General features: G+C 43.4%; 1 protein-coding gene across 5 annotated transcripts in view; it reads left to right on the top strand.

The window, feature by feature from the left end:
* The window catches only part of LOC110302303 (baculoviral IAP repeat-containing protein 3), a 24,345-nt gene extending 17,756 nt beyond the window's left edge, over positions 1 to 6,589 (top strand). For 4 of the 5 annotated variants that reach the window (XM_029481715.1, XM_021173146.2, XM_029481714.1 and 1 more), the window contains 4 exons: positions 1,161 to 1,400; positions 4,347 to 4,598; positions 5,522 to 5,563; positions 5,769 to 6,589. In XM_029481715.1, coding sequence (XP_029337575.1) covers positions 1,161 to 1,400; positions 4,347 to 4,598; positions 5,522 to 5,563; positions 5,769 to 5,962 — 728 coding nt within the window. In that variant the 3' untranslated portion in view covers positions 5,963 to 6,589. The remainder of the gene's footprint in view (positions 1 to 1,160; positions 1,401 to 4,346; positions 4,599 to 5,521; positions 5,564 to 5,768) is intronic. The other variant, XM_021173145.2, reaches the window with a different exon arrangement.
* The last annotated feature ends 9,619 nt before the right edge of the window (positions 6,590 to 16,208 follow it).

Raw genomic sequence — 16,208 nt, 5'->3', positions numbered from 1 at the left:
AAATGAAAAAAAAAAAGGCACTCTGGAAGAAATGCTTATCTTAGTAGAGAGCCCAAGAACAAATGGAATCAGTTAACTGACAGGGCAGAGCATATTCTGGGCAAGACAACATCAGAGGCTAAGCAACATGGAATAGGGACATTCAAAGAACAGAGCAAAGATTTTTGTCAGCCAGAAGAGGGAGCTGCAGCCAGGGAATTATGAGGCCAGCTTGCTGAATCAAGAGCTCTCAGTTCCTGAGTTCCAGCGCAGAGTGCAAGGGGCAAGTGCATGAGGCTGCTTAAGACCTGGAAGTAGCAAGAGGTGAGGCAGAGCGTTAGATCAGAATGTAACCACAGTTAGATTTGAGATTTGATGGAAGGTTATGGCATTCAGTTTGGGGAGTATGGCACCAGGTTTGCATTTTAAGTGGTTGGGTTGTAGTGTTAAGTAAGCTGGAAAGGGGGTGGGTAGCACTCTGGGACACTGGGGTAGCCAGGCTGAGGCAAGATCCTTGTCTATATGCTGAGCCCTTTTCCCTCACAAACAAACAAAAAGAATGAAAGAAAATTACCCAACCATAAATTAAAGCGTGAAACCATGCCATTTGCAGGAAATGGAAAGAACTAGAAATATCAAAGTATGTGCTGTGTGAATATGAATATACAATTAAAACATTGTAGACAACTAATAAGTACAAACAAAAGGAAGCAAATATGTAGAAGTATATATTTGCTATAGAAAGCCCATTAGTTTATTGATTATAGAGAATGAAGCCCTGATTCTAGTGGAATGCCCTGGCATTCTCTGCTCTCTCCTCTTGAGTAGAACTAATCACAGACTTGAATCTAAAGGCAATAGTATTTTGTATTCTTACTTCAGTGGCTGAATATATGTCATTTTAAAGTTAGCAAAATGCATATTGTATAGTACCTACTTATTTTTTATTTTTAATGGTTCTGATATTGCTATAACTTTCTATTTAAAAACTATATGAAGCCAGATATGTTGGTTTGTGCCTAGCACTTTCTGAGGCAGGAGAATTGGCATGAATTTGAGATCAGCTTGGAACATATAATAAGCTTGAGGCTAGAATGGCCTAGAAGGATTCCTAAAAGAACAACCACAACAAAAAGATGCATGGGCGCTGATAATATCTGTTAAATCCCCTGTCCATATAGTCGTGCATTTTGGCCCTGGAGAAAGTTCGGAAGATGTCGTCATGATGAGCACACCTGTGGTTAAAGCAGCCTTGGAAATGGGCTTCAGTAGGAGCCTGGTGAGACAGACGGTTCAGCGTCAGATCCTGGCCACTGGTGAGAACTACAGGACCGTCAGTGACCTCGTTATAGGCTTACTGGATGCAGAAGACGAGATGAGAGAGGAGCAGATGGAGCAGGCGGCCGAGGAGGAGGAGTCAGGTACAGAGTAACAAGGTCTTTCCTGGGAGAGATGTGCTGTCGCCCATGTGAATTCGAAAAAGATGCCTATCTACCCAGCCTGGCCTTTCTTATGTTTCATATTCTAAATTCAAACTCTGTAAGTAAATTCTTAACAATAAAGTGCATTGTGGAGGACTAGGGAGACGGCTCAGCAGGTAAGGGTGTTTTCTGGTGAACCTGACCGCCATAGCTTGATCCCCAAAACCCATTTGATGGAAGGGGAGAACTGACTTGTCTTACACAAGTAGAGACATGCATGCTGTAGCACATGTACTTACTCTCTCTCATTCTCTCTCTCTCTTTCTCTCTCTCTCTCTCTCTCTCTTAAAATACATCAGAATTGCTCATTAAATTAGAAAATGTGTATGTTGAGCCTGTTAACATATTTTTTTTTTAGATTTATTTATTTTTATTTTATGTGTATGGGCATCTTGCCTGCATGTGTCTGTACAATGTCTATGGAGGCCAGAAGAGGGCGGTGGATCCCCTGGAACTAGTGTTACAGACAGTGAATGGTCAGTTACCAAGTGGGTGCTGGGAATTGAACCCAGGTCCTCTGGAAGAACAGTCTCTGCTCTTAACCACAGAGCCATCTCTCCAGGCCTGCAAACTTTTTTTTTTTAATTTAAATTTTTTTGTTTTGGTTTGGTTTTGGTTTTTCTTGAGATAGGGTTTCTCTGTGCAGCCCAGGCTGTCCTAGAACTTACTCTGTAGACCAGGCTGACCTCAATTAATTTAAATTTTAGGATGAGTTGTTGGCTTTGCCTATAATTACTCATGGAGCTTAAAAACAAAAACAAAAAAACCCCAAACTCCAAAACAATCACACTATATGTATGATTTTTATTTTATGCATGTGTACAAAGATCTTCTCAATTAATAAGCCTTTATGTTTTCCTCTTAAGGCACAAATTATGCACTAAGGAGCTTCATACTACTATTATCAAATCAGTTCTTAAATTTTGAGTAGGTATATATGTGTTTGGGGAGGAGGGGGCTGCCATGCCATGCCATGCCAGATAGATAGAGATCAGAGGATATCTTATTGGAGTTAGAACTCTCCTTCCACAATTTTTGGATTCCACGTATCAGAGTCATGTCATTAGCCTTTAACACGGAGTGATTTCTGCACTGAGCCAGCTCACTAACCCAAAGCACATTCTTGATCCCAAGATGGTTGCTCATTCCCTTTCTTATAAATTGAGATGGATTCTGGAAGAATTATTAATCTAAACATGTCTCAGACTATAATGTTTTAATTAATGATTAATTTCTGTGTGTATGTGTATACCTGTGTGTTTTATGTGTACAGTGCATATGCAGGAGCCTTTGAAGCCTAGAAAAGAGTGTAGCTTTCCTAGAGGAGGATGTGGGCCATCCCTCCAGCCTCCCCTCATTCCAACCCTGTGAGACAGTGTCTCAGGTAGCTCAGACTGGACTTGAACTTGCTATGTAGTTGAATCCTGATCTTCCTCCCTCTACCTCCCAAGCGCTGTGATGTCAGACATGGGTGATGGTCCTGGCTTGATGCACAGATTCAGGTTGAAGTCCCCTGCCTGTCCACACTAGAGCTATCTTCCCTTTCAAGTTCATGGAGTTCAGGGCAAGTTCTCCATTCTTATCGTTGTTTGCTAATCTGCTCTTTGGTCTGTGCTCACAGCCATCTTCCTCTGGGCATGTGCAGCTCTTTTCTTGTTCTGATTGCTATCCTCACTCTGGACCAGAGCCTCAGCAGACCAGAAAGCAGACTTTTTTTTTTTTTTTTTTTTTTGAGACTGGGTTTCTCTGTATAGCCCTGGATGTCCTAGAGCTCACTCTGTAGACCAGGCTGGCCTTGAACTCAGAAATCCACCTGCCTCTGCCTCCCGAGTGCTGGATTAAAGGCGTGTGCCACCACGCCCGACTGAAAGCAGACTTTTGAGACAAGATCTTGCTGTGTAGCTCAGACTGGTCTTGAGTTCATGACATTTCTGCTTTAGCCTCCTGAGTACTCGTCTGCCTAGTGAGCTCCAGTCTACTTGGGTTACAGCAGAATGAGACCTCAAAAACAAGCAGGGCTGTCAGTACAACGTAATTGGCAGAGTGCTTGCCAGGCATGTGGGACACCTGTGTATAATCCTGGGTATGGGGTACATGCTTATAGTCCTAGCATCTTTGCAGTAGAAGCAGAAATTTCAGGCCATCCTCAGCAATGACGTGAGTATGAGGCTAGCCTGGGCTACATTAAAAGACAAAAGCAAACAGAAAACAAAAATGCTCATGTATGACTGATTCTTTTTTTTTGTCCTTCATGTGGTTCTGTATAAGTGTCCTAGTGGCAAATTCAATGATCTAAAATCTAACTGCTTCTCCTAAAATAATTTTTCAGACTACCTTTATTAGTATTCATCATTTTATGGATATAGTAGAAAATATCTTCATAGTAGAAAATAGAATACTAAAAATGGGGCTGGAGAGATGGCTCAGTGGTTAAGAGCACCAACTGCTCTTCTGAAGGTCCTGAGTTCAATTCCCAGCAACCACATGGTGGCTCACAACCATCCGTAATGAGATCGGATGCCCTCTTCTGGTGCATCTGAAGACAGCTACAGTGTCCTTACATATAATAATAAATAAATCTTTTAAAAATTAAAAAAAAAGAATACTAAAAATGAAGATATAATGGGCTATGGACATTGCTAGATTTGCAGAGCACCTGCCTAGCAATCACAGAGCCCTGGGTTTGATCCCTAATGATGTGTAAGTTGGGCCTGGGGCCATCTGTCTGGAAAGCTGGCACTCAAGTCAGAACTTTAATGTCATGGTGAATTGGCCACCAAGCTGAGGTACATGAGATCTTTAAACAAACACATATGATCTCATTCATGCATTATATAGTTATGGAAGGCAGCTGTGAGCAGACTGTGTTTCTCTCTCTTCATAAAGATGATCTAGCATTAATCCGGAAGAACAAAATGGTGCTTTTCCAACATTTGACGTGTGTGACACCAATGCTGTATTGCCTCCTAAGTGCAAGGGCCATCACTGAACAGGAGTGCGATGCTGTGAAACAGAAACCACATACCTTACAAGCAAGCACACTGATTGATACTGTGTTAGCAAAAGGAAACGCTGCAGCGACCTCATTCAGAAACTCCCTTCGGGAAATTGACCCTGCGTTATACAGAGATATATTTGGTAAGTGCTAGAAAGTTATTTGGGGGAGCTTTCTAGATCAATTGCAAAGAGGCTCTTATTAGTAATTGGAAATTGTTGAAAAGAACTCAGTCCAATGTATACACTTTAATTGCACAAAATTGAGGGCTTTTGTTGAGTGTAAAGTGTTTAAAATCTGCCGTGTGTTGGAAGGCTCAGAGGAACTGGTGAGATGGCTCAGCAGGTAAAAGTGCTTGCCCCAAAAGTCTATACAAATCTGATGACCTGAGTTTGATCCCAGAACCGCCCACCCTCCCCATGCTTGCATGTCATGTGCTGTTTCTCTCTCTCTCCTCTCTTTCTCTTCTCTCTCTCTCACACACACACACACACACACACACACAAACACACACTCATACACACATTCTCTCTCTCACACACACACATTCTCTCTCTCTCACACACACACACACACACACACACACTCATACACACATACTCTCACACACACACACTCATACACACATTCCCTCTCTCTCTCACACACACACATGCACACATTCTCTCTCTCACACACACACTCATACACACATACTCTCTCTCTCTCTTTCACACACACACACTCATACACACATACTCTCTCTCTCTCTTTCACACACACACACTCATACACACATACTCTCTCTCTTTCACACACACACACTCATATACACATACTCTCTCTCTCTCTTTCACACACACACACACACACTCATGCACATGAAATAAATAAATTTGCTGCTGGGCATGGTAATATATACCTACAATCACAGCATCCAGGAGGCTGAAGCAGGAGGATTGTGAGTTCTTGGGTTACAGAATAATTCTGTGTCTCAAATAAACATTAATACTAGATAAATAAAATATTTAGAATGTAAATACCAGCCTTGATTCCCATACTAATGAGTTCCCCTTTCCTCCCTCAGTGCAACAGGACATTAGGAGTCTTCCCACAGATGACATTGCAGGTAATGGCGCTAAGACTTTAAACCTGCAGAAATCATCATTTTTATTTTCTTGGGATAAGCAAACTGTTCTTCATTGAAAATCCTTTTCTCTTCCCTCACATGGCGTCGTCATATGCCGTGGGACCAGTGCTTGGAAACTGGAGGTGGGAGGATCAGAGTTTGAAGTCAGGCTGTGTTTTAAATAAAACATTTGCCCTCTTCACAGCTCTACCAATGGAAGAACAGTTGCGGAAACTCCAGGAAGAAAGAATGTGTAAAGTGTGTATGGACCGAGAGGTATCCATCGTGTTCATTCCCTGTGGCCATCTGGTCGTGTGTAAAGACTGTGCTCCCTCTCTGAGGAAGTGTCCCATCTGTAGAGGGACCATCAAGGGCACAGTGCGCACATTTCTCTCCTGAACAAGACTGATGTCTATGACTGCAACTTCAGCCAGAAGGAGCAGAAGTTCAGTGTCACTCCCAGCTCCATAAGGAAGTCGAGGCCAGCCTGGAGAGGGTTTTGTTCTTGTTCCTGAAATTCTCAGAGAAGATTTACAATGTTGGCATTTATGGTTCAGAAATTAGAATCTTCTCCAGTTGCTTTAAGAACTGGGAGCACAGATTTCCATGTGTTTTATGCATAGAAATTCCTGTTATTTATTGGATGACATTTTAGAGATATGAAATTTTTATAAAGAATTTGTGAGAAAAAATTAATAAAGCAACATAATTACTTTTTTAAAAAAAATTGATGCTGGGCAGGTTTATCACAGCAAGATTCCTACAATCTCTAAGAATTCATAGATGATGGCTAAGGAGACGGTGCAATTATGACAGTGGGTGACACAAAAGCATGAGGCTCTGAGTTTGAATCTCCCGCAGCCCCACAAAAACACAGGAGTTGAAGTGACAGTCTACAGGAATCAATGCTTTGGTCTCAGTTAGGGTTTTATTACTGTGAAGAGACACTATGACAGGGTAACTGGTCTCCCCCATACCCCCCAGACAGGGTTTCTCTGTGTAGCCCTGGCTGTCTTGGAACTCACTCTGTAGACCAGGCTGGCCTCAAACCCAGAAATCCTCCTGCCTCTGCCTCCCGAGTGCTGGGATTAAAGGTGTGTGCCACCACTGTCAGGAGGGAGCAACTCTTATAAAGAAAATATTTAATTGGGGCTGGCTTACAGTTTCAGAAGTTAAGTCTATTATCATCATGGCAGGAAGTATGACGCATTCAGGCAGACATGGTGCAGGAAAAGTCTACATCTTGATTAGAATGCCTCCAGGAGACTGCGCTTTGGGGGGGCAGGGAGGCATGGAGTTTGAGCACTAGGAGCCCTCAAATCCTACCCCCCATAGTGACACATTTCCTCCAACAAGGCCACACCTTTTAATAAAGTCACTCTGGACTCTGTGCTCACTTACAGCTTCAGTTGCCAAGTTGACACACCTGGGTACATTGATTCTCAGTGGAAATGTGGCCTCTATCGGATTGGCCTGTGGGCACATCTGTAAAGCATTTTCTTAGTGACCAATTGATGTAGGAGTGGCCCAGCCCACAGTGGTGGTGGTATTTCTAGGCAGATGTTCCTGGATGGTATAAAGAAAGCAGATTGAGGGCTGGAGAGATGGCTCAGCAGTTAAGAGCACCGACTGCTCTTCCGAAGGTCCTGAGTTCAATTCCCAGCAACCACGTGGTGACTCACAACCATTTGTAATGAGATCTGATGCCCTCTTCTGGTGCATCTGAAGATAGCTACTGTGTACTTGGATATAACAATAAATAAATCTTTAACAACAACAACAAAAAAGCAGGTTGAGCAAACCTAGGAAGCAAGCCAGTTAAGCAGTGTTCCTGTCTCCAGGATCTTGTTTTGGCTTCCCTAAATAATAAACTGTAATCTGTAAGCAAAATAAATCTTTTCTTCCCCTAGTTAGTGTTAGTTACTGTTTTATTACAGCAACAGAGCGCAAAGTAGGACCATGGAAGAGCATGCAAGAAGCCTTATTTGGATATACTGGGCAGCTAGCAGGCCAAACAGAAAGCCCCTCATAGGAGATGCCCTTTTAGAAACAGCATGTAACCATAATTCAGACAGGAAGAAAGTCAGACTGGGGTGTTTCCTGTCTATGTGCACGGCACAACAACAAGATGGAGAGCCTGAACTGAGGGGCTTCACTGTGGTATTGCTGATCTGGGTTTGGGCTGGGAGTTTGTAGATTTTTGAGAATCTTATTAAGAATGAAATAGATTGCAAAGTATCGAGAATAATTTATTCAAAGTAAATCAAGAGAGTAGGTCAGATAGCAATAGTGTCAAGAGTAGCAGTGGACAGTATGAGTGTCACGGCCTCGTTGTTTGGGGCTTTTGTGGGTTTCAATAGAAGAAGGAATTGGTTGCAAAGGCCATGCTGAGGGCTCCCTATTTTGACTGACAGGACTGGATTATATAAGCCTTCACTCACTGCATGTCCCTTCCCATGATGCATCTGACTTTAATCAGATGAAAATTTAACATGAGATAATAAATAGGGGATTTTCCCTAAAAGTTCACTCAAAGGATACAGTGTGCCTTACTGAGCATGAACCCAAAACCAGTCTAGGCCAATTGGCCATTTCGCCTGTTTGAAGATATAGTTGAATAGAAATGGACATTAATCAAGAGATTGCACCTCAGTTGTTTTAAGCAGGTAGATACATCTGTGTAGCATCTGTGTGGTCTGATGCAGGGGGAGTACCAACTTTGCCTCAGGTTGCTAGGCACAGTGTTCCAGCAGTAGTATGTGTATCACCCAAGCCAAGTGCAATCCCAAGTTGGTAAGATATCCTTCTGGTTGTCTGCCTCAGGAAGGGCGACAATGGCCTTTAGAGCCCCAGCAGTCACTAGGTGTAGTTTTATTGGGTATTAAACACCAGGAAGGCTCTAAATGGCTAATCTGTTGGAACAAAGTCAAAAGAATGACCCATGGTGAACAATGCCTTGGGCAACTGTGAGAGGGGCTCCAGGAAAAAGGCAGAGGGCCTTCTACTCAGGTGCATTTTGTCCCTTGGATTGCTCTTGGACATGATTTTGTGCCTCCTGTGACAAATATTTATATTCAGTTTATAAGACATGTTTATTGGATCATAGCTAAACCAAGCTGGTCTGTGAATGTATCATCTATCTGATAAGGCATTCTGGTTTGTTTTCTTTCTTTCCTGAACATAATCTATAGTACCTGCCAAACAATCATGCTGAAAGGGGTCAGTCCTACATGCTCCACTATGTTCATAGCAGCCTTATTTATAATAGCCAGAAGCTAGAAAGAACCCATATGCCCCTCAACAGAGGAATGGATACAGAAAATGTGGTACATTTACACAATGGAGTACTACTCAGCTATTAAAANGAATGAATTTATGAAATTCCTAGNCAAATGGATGGACCTGGAGGGCATCATCCTGAGTGAGGTAACNCAATCACAAAGGAACTCACACAATATGTACTCACTGATAAGTGGATATTAGCCCAAAACTTAGGATACCCAAGATATAAGATACAATTTGCTAAACACATGAAACTCAAGAAGAATGAAGACCAAAGTGTGGACACTGTGCCCCTTCTTAGAATTGGGAACAAAACACCCATGGAAGGAGTTACAAAGTTTGGAGCTGTGACGAAAGGATGGACCATCTAGAGACTGCCATATCCAGGGATCCATCCCATAATCACCTTCCAAATGCTGACCCCATTGCATACACTAGCAAGATTTTGCTGAAAGGACCCAGATATAGCTGTCTCTTGTGAGACTATGCCGGGGCCTAGCAAACACAGAAGTGGATGCTCACAGCCAGCTAGTGGATGGATCACAGGGCTCCCAATGGAGGAGCTAGAGAAAGTACCCAAGGAGCTAAAGGCATCTGCAACCCTATAGGTGGAACAACATTATGAACTAACCAGTACCCCAGAGCTCTTGACTCTAGCTGCATATGTACCAAAAGATGGCCTAGTCGGCCATCACTGGAAAGAGAGGCCCATTGGACACACAAACTTTATATGCCCCAGTACAGGGGAACGCCAGGGCCAAAAAAATGGGAATGGGTTGGTAGGGAAGTGGGGGGGGAGGGTACGGGGGACTTTTGGGATAGCATTGGAAATGTAATTGAAAATACGTAATAAAAAATATTCAAAAGAAAAAAAAAAAAGAAAGTGGTCAGTACTGAGAAAGTCCTGAGAATATTTACTATGTGCTTACTGATGTTTATTTACATGTTTTTCTGATCATCTTTCCCTGAACTCAAACAGCCTTCCTTGGAGCACTGCTTTTTTTTTTTGTTACATCCCTGTATAAAAGTACACTGAAGGGCTGCTCAGTGGTTAAGAGCACTGACTGCTGTTCCAGAGGCCTTAGTTCAATTCCCGGCAACCACATGGTGGCTCACAACCATCTGTAATGGAATTCAACGCCCTCTTCTGGTGTGTCTGAAGACAGTTACTGTGTACTCATATAAATAAAATAAATAAATCTTTTTTTAAAGTACAGTGAAACTGAAGTAAGGTTGTCTACAGCATCAGACTGTAGTCTCCCCATTCTTTCAGATCCTCAGACCTCAGGTCCAGGTCAGCTGACAGGATCTATAGAGGTCAGCTGAGAAGTTGACAGAAATCTGAGCAGAGCGATGGGGTGTGTAAAAAGTCATGTCTGGGTTAGGTTTGGTTTTAATCTAGTGATCCCAAGCTGGGCTGTACAGAAGAGAACAAATGGGGGCCTACATACAAGGACTCAACCCAATTAGCGACTAGACTTCAAATTCAGTTTTTAAATGAGAGTTGCAGAGATTATAATGCATAGTAAATAATTAACATTTACTGTTAGCATTCTGTCTAAACTCCACCCCACAGTTACCTGGCAACAGACAAGTAGGCCTGACCTATAAAAGGAACTGTTTGCTCCCTCCCCTCCCCTCTCTTGTTCTCTCTCTCTGCCTTTCTCTGCCTCTACTACCCTCTTAACTTCTGCCCCCCATGCCCTGAATAAACTCTTCTATACTATACCATTGTGTGGCTGGGCCCTCAGAGGGAAGGGATGCCTTGGCAAGGGCTTGCTGAGAAATCCCCTTCCCTCATACCTGACTACCCACCCCTCCATAGAACACATTCCCCTCCCTCTGTATCTCTTTATAAACACATCATTTACTATGGAAGCATTTAAATAGTATGTCTGGAGCTGGATGTGGTGGTTCCTGCTTGTCCTCTCTGCACTCAGAGGTGGAAGTGGTATAGGTTTGAAGGTAGTGTAGGCTTTGTAATGAGTTCTAGGACAGCCTGGGCTAGAGTTTGACACCTTGACTCAAAATAACAGAAACAACTAAACAAAACTCTTTCTGAAATTATGCTGGTTAGTTTTGTCAGCTTGACACAGACACTGGGAGGAGAGTTTTCTCTGTTTAACAGCCTCCATCAGATTGGCTCTGGGCATACCTGCGGGCATTTTCTTACTATGGGTGGTGTCACTCTGGGCTTGTGCTCCTGGACTGTATAAAGAAAGGTAGTTGAGGGCTGGAGAGATAGCTCAGCAGTTAAGAGCATTGACTGCTCTTCTGGAGGTCCAGAGTTCAAATCCCAGCAACCACATGGTGGCTCACAAACATCTTTAAGGAGATCTGGTGCTCTCTTCTGGTGTGTCTGAAGACAGTTACAGTGTACTTACATATAGTAAATAAATAATAATAATAATAAAAGGTAGTTGAGCAATCCAGTACGTGACATTCCTTGGTGGTACCTGCTTCAGTTTCTGCCTCAGGGCTCCAGCTTTGATTTCTCTGTAATGAACTGTAACGTATAAGCCAGCTATCCCCGGTCCCAGTGGCTTTAGGTTGTGGTATTTATCTCAGCAACAGAAAAACCAACCCAGGAAGGGAGCTGATGTCAAACAACAAAGACTGGCCTCACATTCACCATGCAGCAGGGCTGGCCGTGGACGTGTGTTTCTCCTGACTTCACTGAGTCCAGTGCTTCATGAGTGCCAAGCAAGTACGCCACTAATTCAGTTGCATTTCTAGTCTTGGAAAGTTTCTTTTTCAACAGTGTTTTTATTGATTCTTTGGGAAATCCATATCATTCACCCTGATCACAGCCACTCTCCAGGCCTTCCATGTCTGGCCATCCCTCACCATGTGATTCTCCCCGCAAACCTCCAACTTGTGTTAGTTATATACTCACTGGAGCATGGTGGAATTCTCAGTGGCCCTGTCCTTTAAACAGACCTGAGTCTTTCCCCTCCCAAATCCTCTACAGAAGCCATCAGTGTGGGTTACACTTTAGCATTTTATTTAACATTTAGAGAGTTCTCTTTGATAGCTTCCTGTTTAGATGGAGGGTGGGGAAGTAGGGGTTGTCACAGAAGCCTTCTATGTCCCTCTTGCTCAACTGTGCATCTGCTGTCATTGTTAGCTTCCTTGCTCTTTACAAGGCAGTGTGGATCCTGGACACCCACAGCCTCCAGCTGCTGCAGGTCCACAGACCCACAGAAGGCTCTTGGAGGCCGCACCTACCACAGACACCACCATGGCCTCGGGTGCCAGGGCAGGCCACTCAAATCAGTATGGCCCCTGGCAGCAGTATGGCATGGTTTCCGGTGGCAGAATGATCCGCATGGTCTTCAGGGGCTACAGGGACCATGGACATCAATGTAGACCCACAGCTGCAGCAGGACCTTCGACCCAGTCATGGCCCTCATTTGAAAGGTTTAATAAACAGATAACTTTATAATATGTGGGTTTTTTTCTCCCTTTTCCAGATAATTACTATTATATGGAAAATAAATGAAAATTGGGGCAAGGGATTCCGATATAGCCACATTTTGCAGATTTGTAATGTCTAGGATTCTGTTTGTTTGAATTTTTAACTTAAAATATTTTTAGATATTCTGGGAAGTGCACATGTTTTCTGGGGCATACTGTCACTCGACCTCCTTAAATTTCAGGCTTTCCCTGAGTGTTCTTCATGGAGTCTGATCCTTATTCCCCTCCCCCTTGCCCCATCCCCTCCTTATCCCACCTGCCTGGTTTTAGCAGAAGCCTTTGACTTATGAAGAGTCTCAACTGCTTGGTGCCCTCCTGACTCCTGAGTCACCTTCTACCCCATGGAGTCAAAGTCTGTCTGCTGCTGTCTACCTTCCATGGACTCTCTCAGTACTTTTTCATCCTCTATCCTGTGTGAGGTATACAGTCACAGTCATCTCTGCTGTCTGGAGTTGAAGCCGTGGTCTCTGCCCCCTTTACAGAGCTTTGTTATGTCTTCCCTTTAGTTTGTCAGCGTCTCACGTCTTATGCTGGCTTCAGACTATGTGTGCCCAAGGCTGATGGTGACCTCCTTATCCCTGCTTTCAGCTTCAAAGACCCAGGATCCTGGGCACATACAGTCTCACCTATTTGACAGTGAAGATTCATCATCACAACAGGGTTCACAATCTTACCATGAGAGTTCCTTGGAAAAGGTGTTTTAGTCTATTTGCAGGCAGTTTGGAAGTTTTTGGCAAGACACATAAACCCTTCTCAGTGGAATTTCCCCTTGTTTTCATCCACATATGTTATTCTGCTTTGTTCTGAATTCTTTTCCTCTCTACCACCCTCCCCTGTCTACTCTTTCTAAAGAAGCCACATTCAGGTTAGAGAGACAGCTCAGTGGCTAAGAGGGCTTGTTGTATAAGCTTGAGGACCTGAGTTCAAATCCCTGGGATCCAAGGAAACAGCTGGGCATGGCTACACAAATGCCTACAACTCCAGTGATGTGGAACAGAAGACAGTATCACTGGTCCTTGCTAGCCAGCAGTCTGGCGCTAGGTTCAGAGGCAGACTCTGTCTCTAAGGAATAAGGTGGAAGATGATAGAGCAGGACACCTGGCTTCCTCCTGTGGCCTTTGTGTAGGCAACACACACACACACACACACGCACACTCATCCTGTAAGCTTATAAACTTTTTTCTAATTTCTTAGTTTGTCTTGTCTATGAATTCTTTATTCCTGCGACAAAAACTTGGAAACACTGGGTGGAGGTCTCACTTGGCTGTCTTTATGACTTACTGGCATTTTCAACAACAACATTACTAGACAACATTCTATTTGTTTTACATAAAATTTTAAAAGATTTATTTAAGTATATGAATACACTGTCTTCATATACACCAGAGGGCATCAGATCACATTAGATTGTTGTGAGCCATCACGTCATTGTGTAAGACACCCGAAACTGGGGAGATCTCCGCTCAAGTTCCGGGATGAGCTGGCCGACACCCCAATAACTCAAGAGAAAACCACACCTGATGCAAACTGCAAGAGGCTTTATTGTCAGCTAGCTGTGGACAAACTCCTTTCACCACACAAGGCAGGGGAGTTCAACCTCGAGCGGTAACAGTAGGGGGCTTTTAAAGGAAATGTGAGACCCCCACTCAGAGCGTTTCTCCCTAGAAGGTAAAGCCCCTGGATGTTCCCCTTGTTTTCCCTGATCTCTAAAAATATGGCCAGAAAGAAGCTCTTTGTTCTCTATAGCCAACAAAAAGCCTTTTTGTTTCTATACTTTACAACCAGAGATGCAATAATTGTAAAAGACCCAGCCAGGCACTTGCCTGGCCTCCTGTGCCGAGGACATGGAGATAAAAAATTCAGAAAGAACTCACTCCCCAATCCTTCTGCCTTGAAAATTTCACCAAGGACACCCGGAAGAGAAGAACTCCGCCCAGCTCCTCCCAACTCCTCCCAATTCCTTAGCTAGTTGTTAAAAGCCCCCTACTGTCACCACTCAGGGTCGAACTCCCCTGCCCTGCACAGTGGAAGGAGTTCGTCCTCAGCTAGCTGATAATAAAACCTCTTGCAGTTTGCATCAGGTGTGGTTTTCTCTCGGGTCATTGGGGTACAGGCCAGCTCATCCTGGGACTTGAGTGGAGGCCCAGCTTCGGAGGTCTTACAGAAAAAGTGAGGAATTGGGAGGAGTTGGGAGGAGTTTGGCTACAGCTCTTCTCTGGTGGGTGTCCTTGGTAAAACGACAAGGCATGAGGAGTGGGGAGTGAGTTGTAGCTCTTCTTTGTGGAGTTTATCTCTGTGTGTCCTTGGCACAGGGAGCCAGGCAAGAGCCTGGCTAGGTCTTTTTACAATTATCGCATCTCTGGTTGTAAGGTATAGAAACAAAAAGGCTTTTTGCTAGCTATAAAGAACAAAGAGCTTCTTTCTGGCTGTATTTTTAGAGATCAGGGAAACAAGCTTGGGGGAACATTTAGGGGCTTTACCTTTCAGGGAGAAATGCTTTAAGCCAGGGTCTCACAATTGCTGGGAATTGAATTCAGGACCTCTGGAAGAGCAATCAGTGCTCTTACATGCTGAGCAATCTCTCCAGCCCTGTTTTACATAATTTTAATTTTTTAAAAAATTTTGAGACAGATTCATCACCTAGATTTGTCTGGAACTTGCTACAGGGTCCAGGTTAGTTTAAAACTCAAAGACATCCTGTATCAATCTCTCAGCTGGTGGGATCACACACGTGTACCATTACATCCAGCCTTATATTTGCTTAATTATCCTTAAAAACATACAAAACATTACTTATACAGTTGGTGCATAGGAAATACTTATTCTCATTCAGAATAGAACAATCTGTTTAAAACTTCACTGAAATACTCTCTGTTGGGCCTGTAAGATGGTCCAGTGGGTAAAGGCATTGGCCACAAGTGTAAGCACTGAACACAGATAGCAGAAGAGAGCTGACTCCTCCTGTAAGTTGTCTTTTGATTTCCACATGGCATGTACATACACCTATACCCCACAAAATAAAAAAATTAAAAAGTTAAGCTAAAGGGACTGTGGATGTGGCTTAGTTGTCATAGAATGCTTAGTTATAGGACGCTTTCCTAGCATGCAGAAAGCCCTTGGTCCATCCCAAATGCCACCAGAACAAGATGAAACAAAACAAGTGATTGTTGGACAAATAAATGTTTGGTTTCAGACCTGGGACAAAGGACTGAGGTGCACATTTTACATATCACAGCAGACCTGGCCTCCAGGTTCTCCCAGCATCCCTTAGTCCTCACCCAGCATACCCTGCTCCTAACATTGAATTTTCCAACCCAGGGGCTGGGCTGCCCTTCTCCCCAGAGGGGGAATGTAATCCAGACATTTTGGCCTCTCGAATTCTCCCTATTTCTTTTCTCTCTCTCACTGTACACACTCCACCTCCTCCCCAAACCGACCTTGATCTTGAAACAATCCTCTTACCTAAGCCACTATCCCTGCCACTTTATTGCATTTTAAATCAAATATTTAAGTTATAGTATAATATTATGCTGAACCTATGCTGTGTATCACCAATACTACTAAATTTGTGTCTCTGTGTGCTAATTCTAAGCGGACTCTGAGATTTAGCAAACAGAGAAAGGCATATGAACAAGAACGTTATTCATTTATATATGTTATTGTATGTGCGTTTTGCTTGAATGGGGATTGTGCACTGCATTAACTTGCATGCAGTGCCCATGGAGGCCAGAAGAGGGTGTCAAGTCCTTTGGAACTCTAGTTACAGATGTGAACTAGGATGTGGATTTTAGGAATTGAACAAGGGTCTTGTGTAAGAGCAGCCAGTGCTCTAATTACTATCTCTCTAGCCCCTGGTTTTATTATACAATTTATGTTGTAGAAGTCT

The sequence above is a fragment of the Mus caroli genome, chromosome 9, assembly GCF_900094665.2.
Source record: "Mus caroli chromosome 9, CAROLI_EIJ_v1.1, whole genome shotgun sequence".
NCBI lineage: Eukaryota > Metazoa > Chordata > Mammalia > Rodentia > Muridae > Mus > Mus caroli.
Note: the sequence above shows the minus strand (reverse complement) of the source record. Positions and strands in the feature narration are given on the sequence as shown.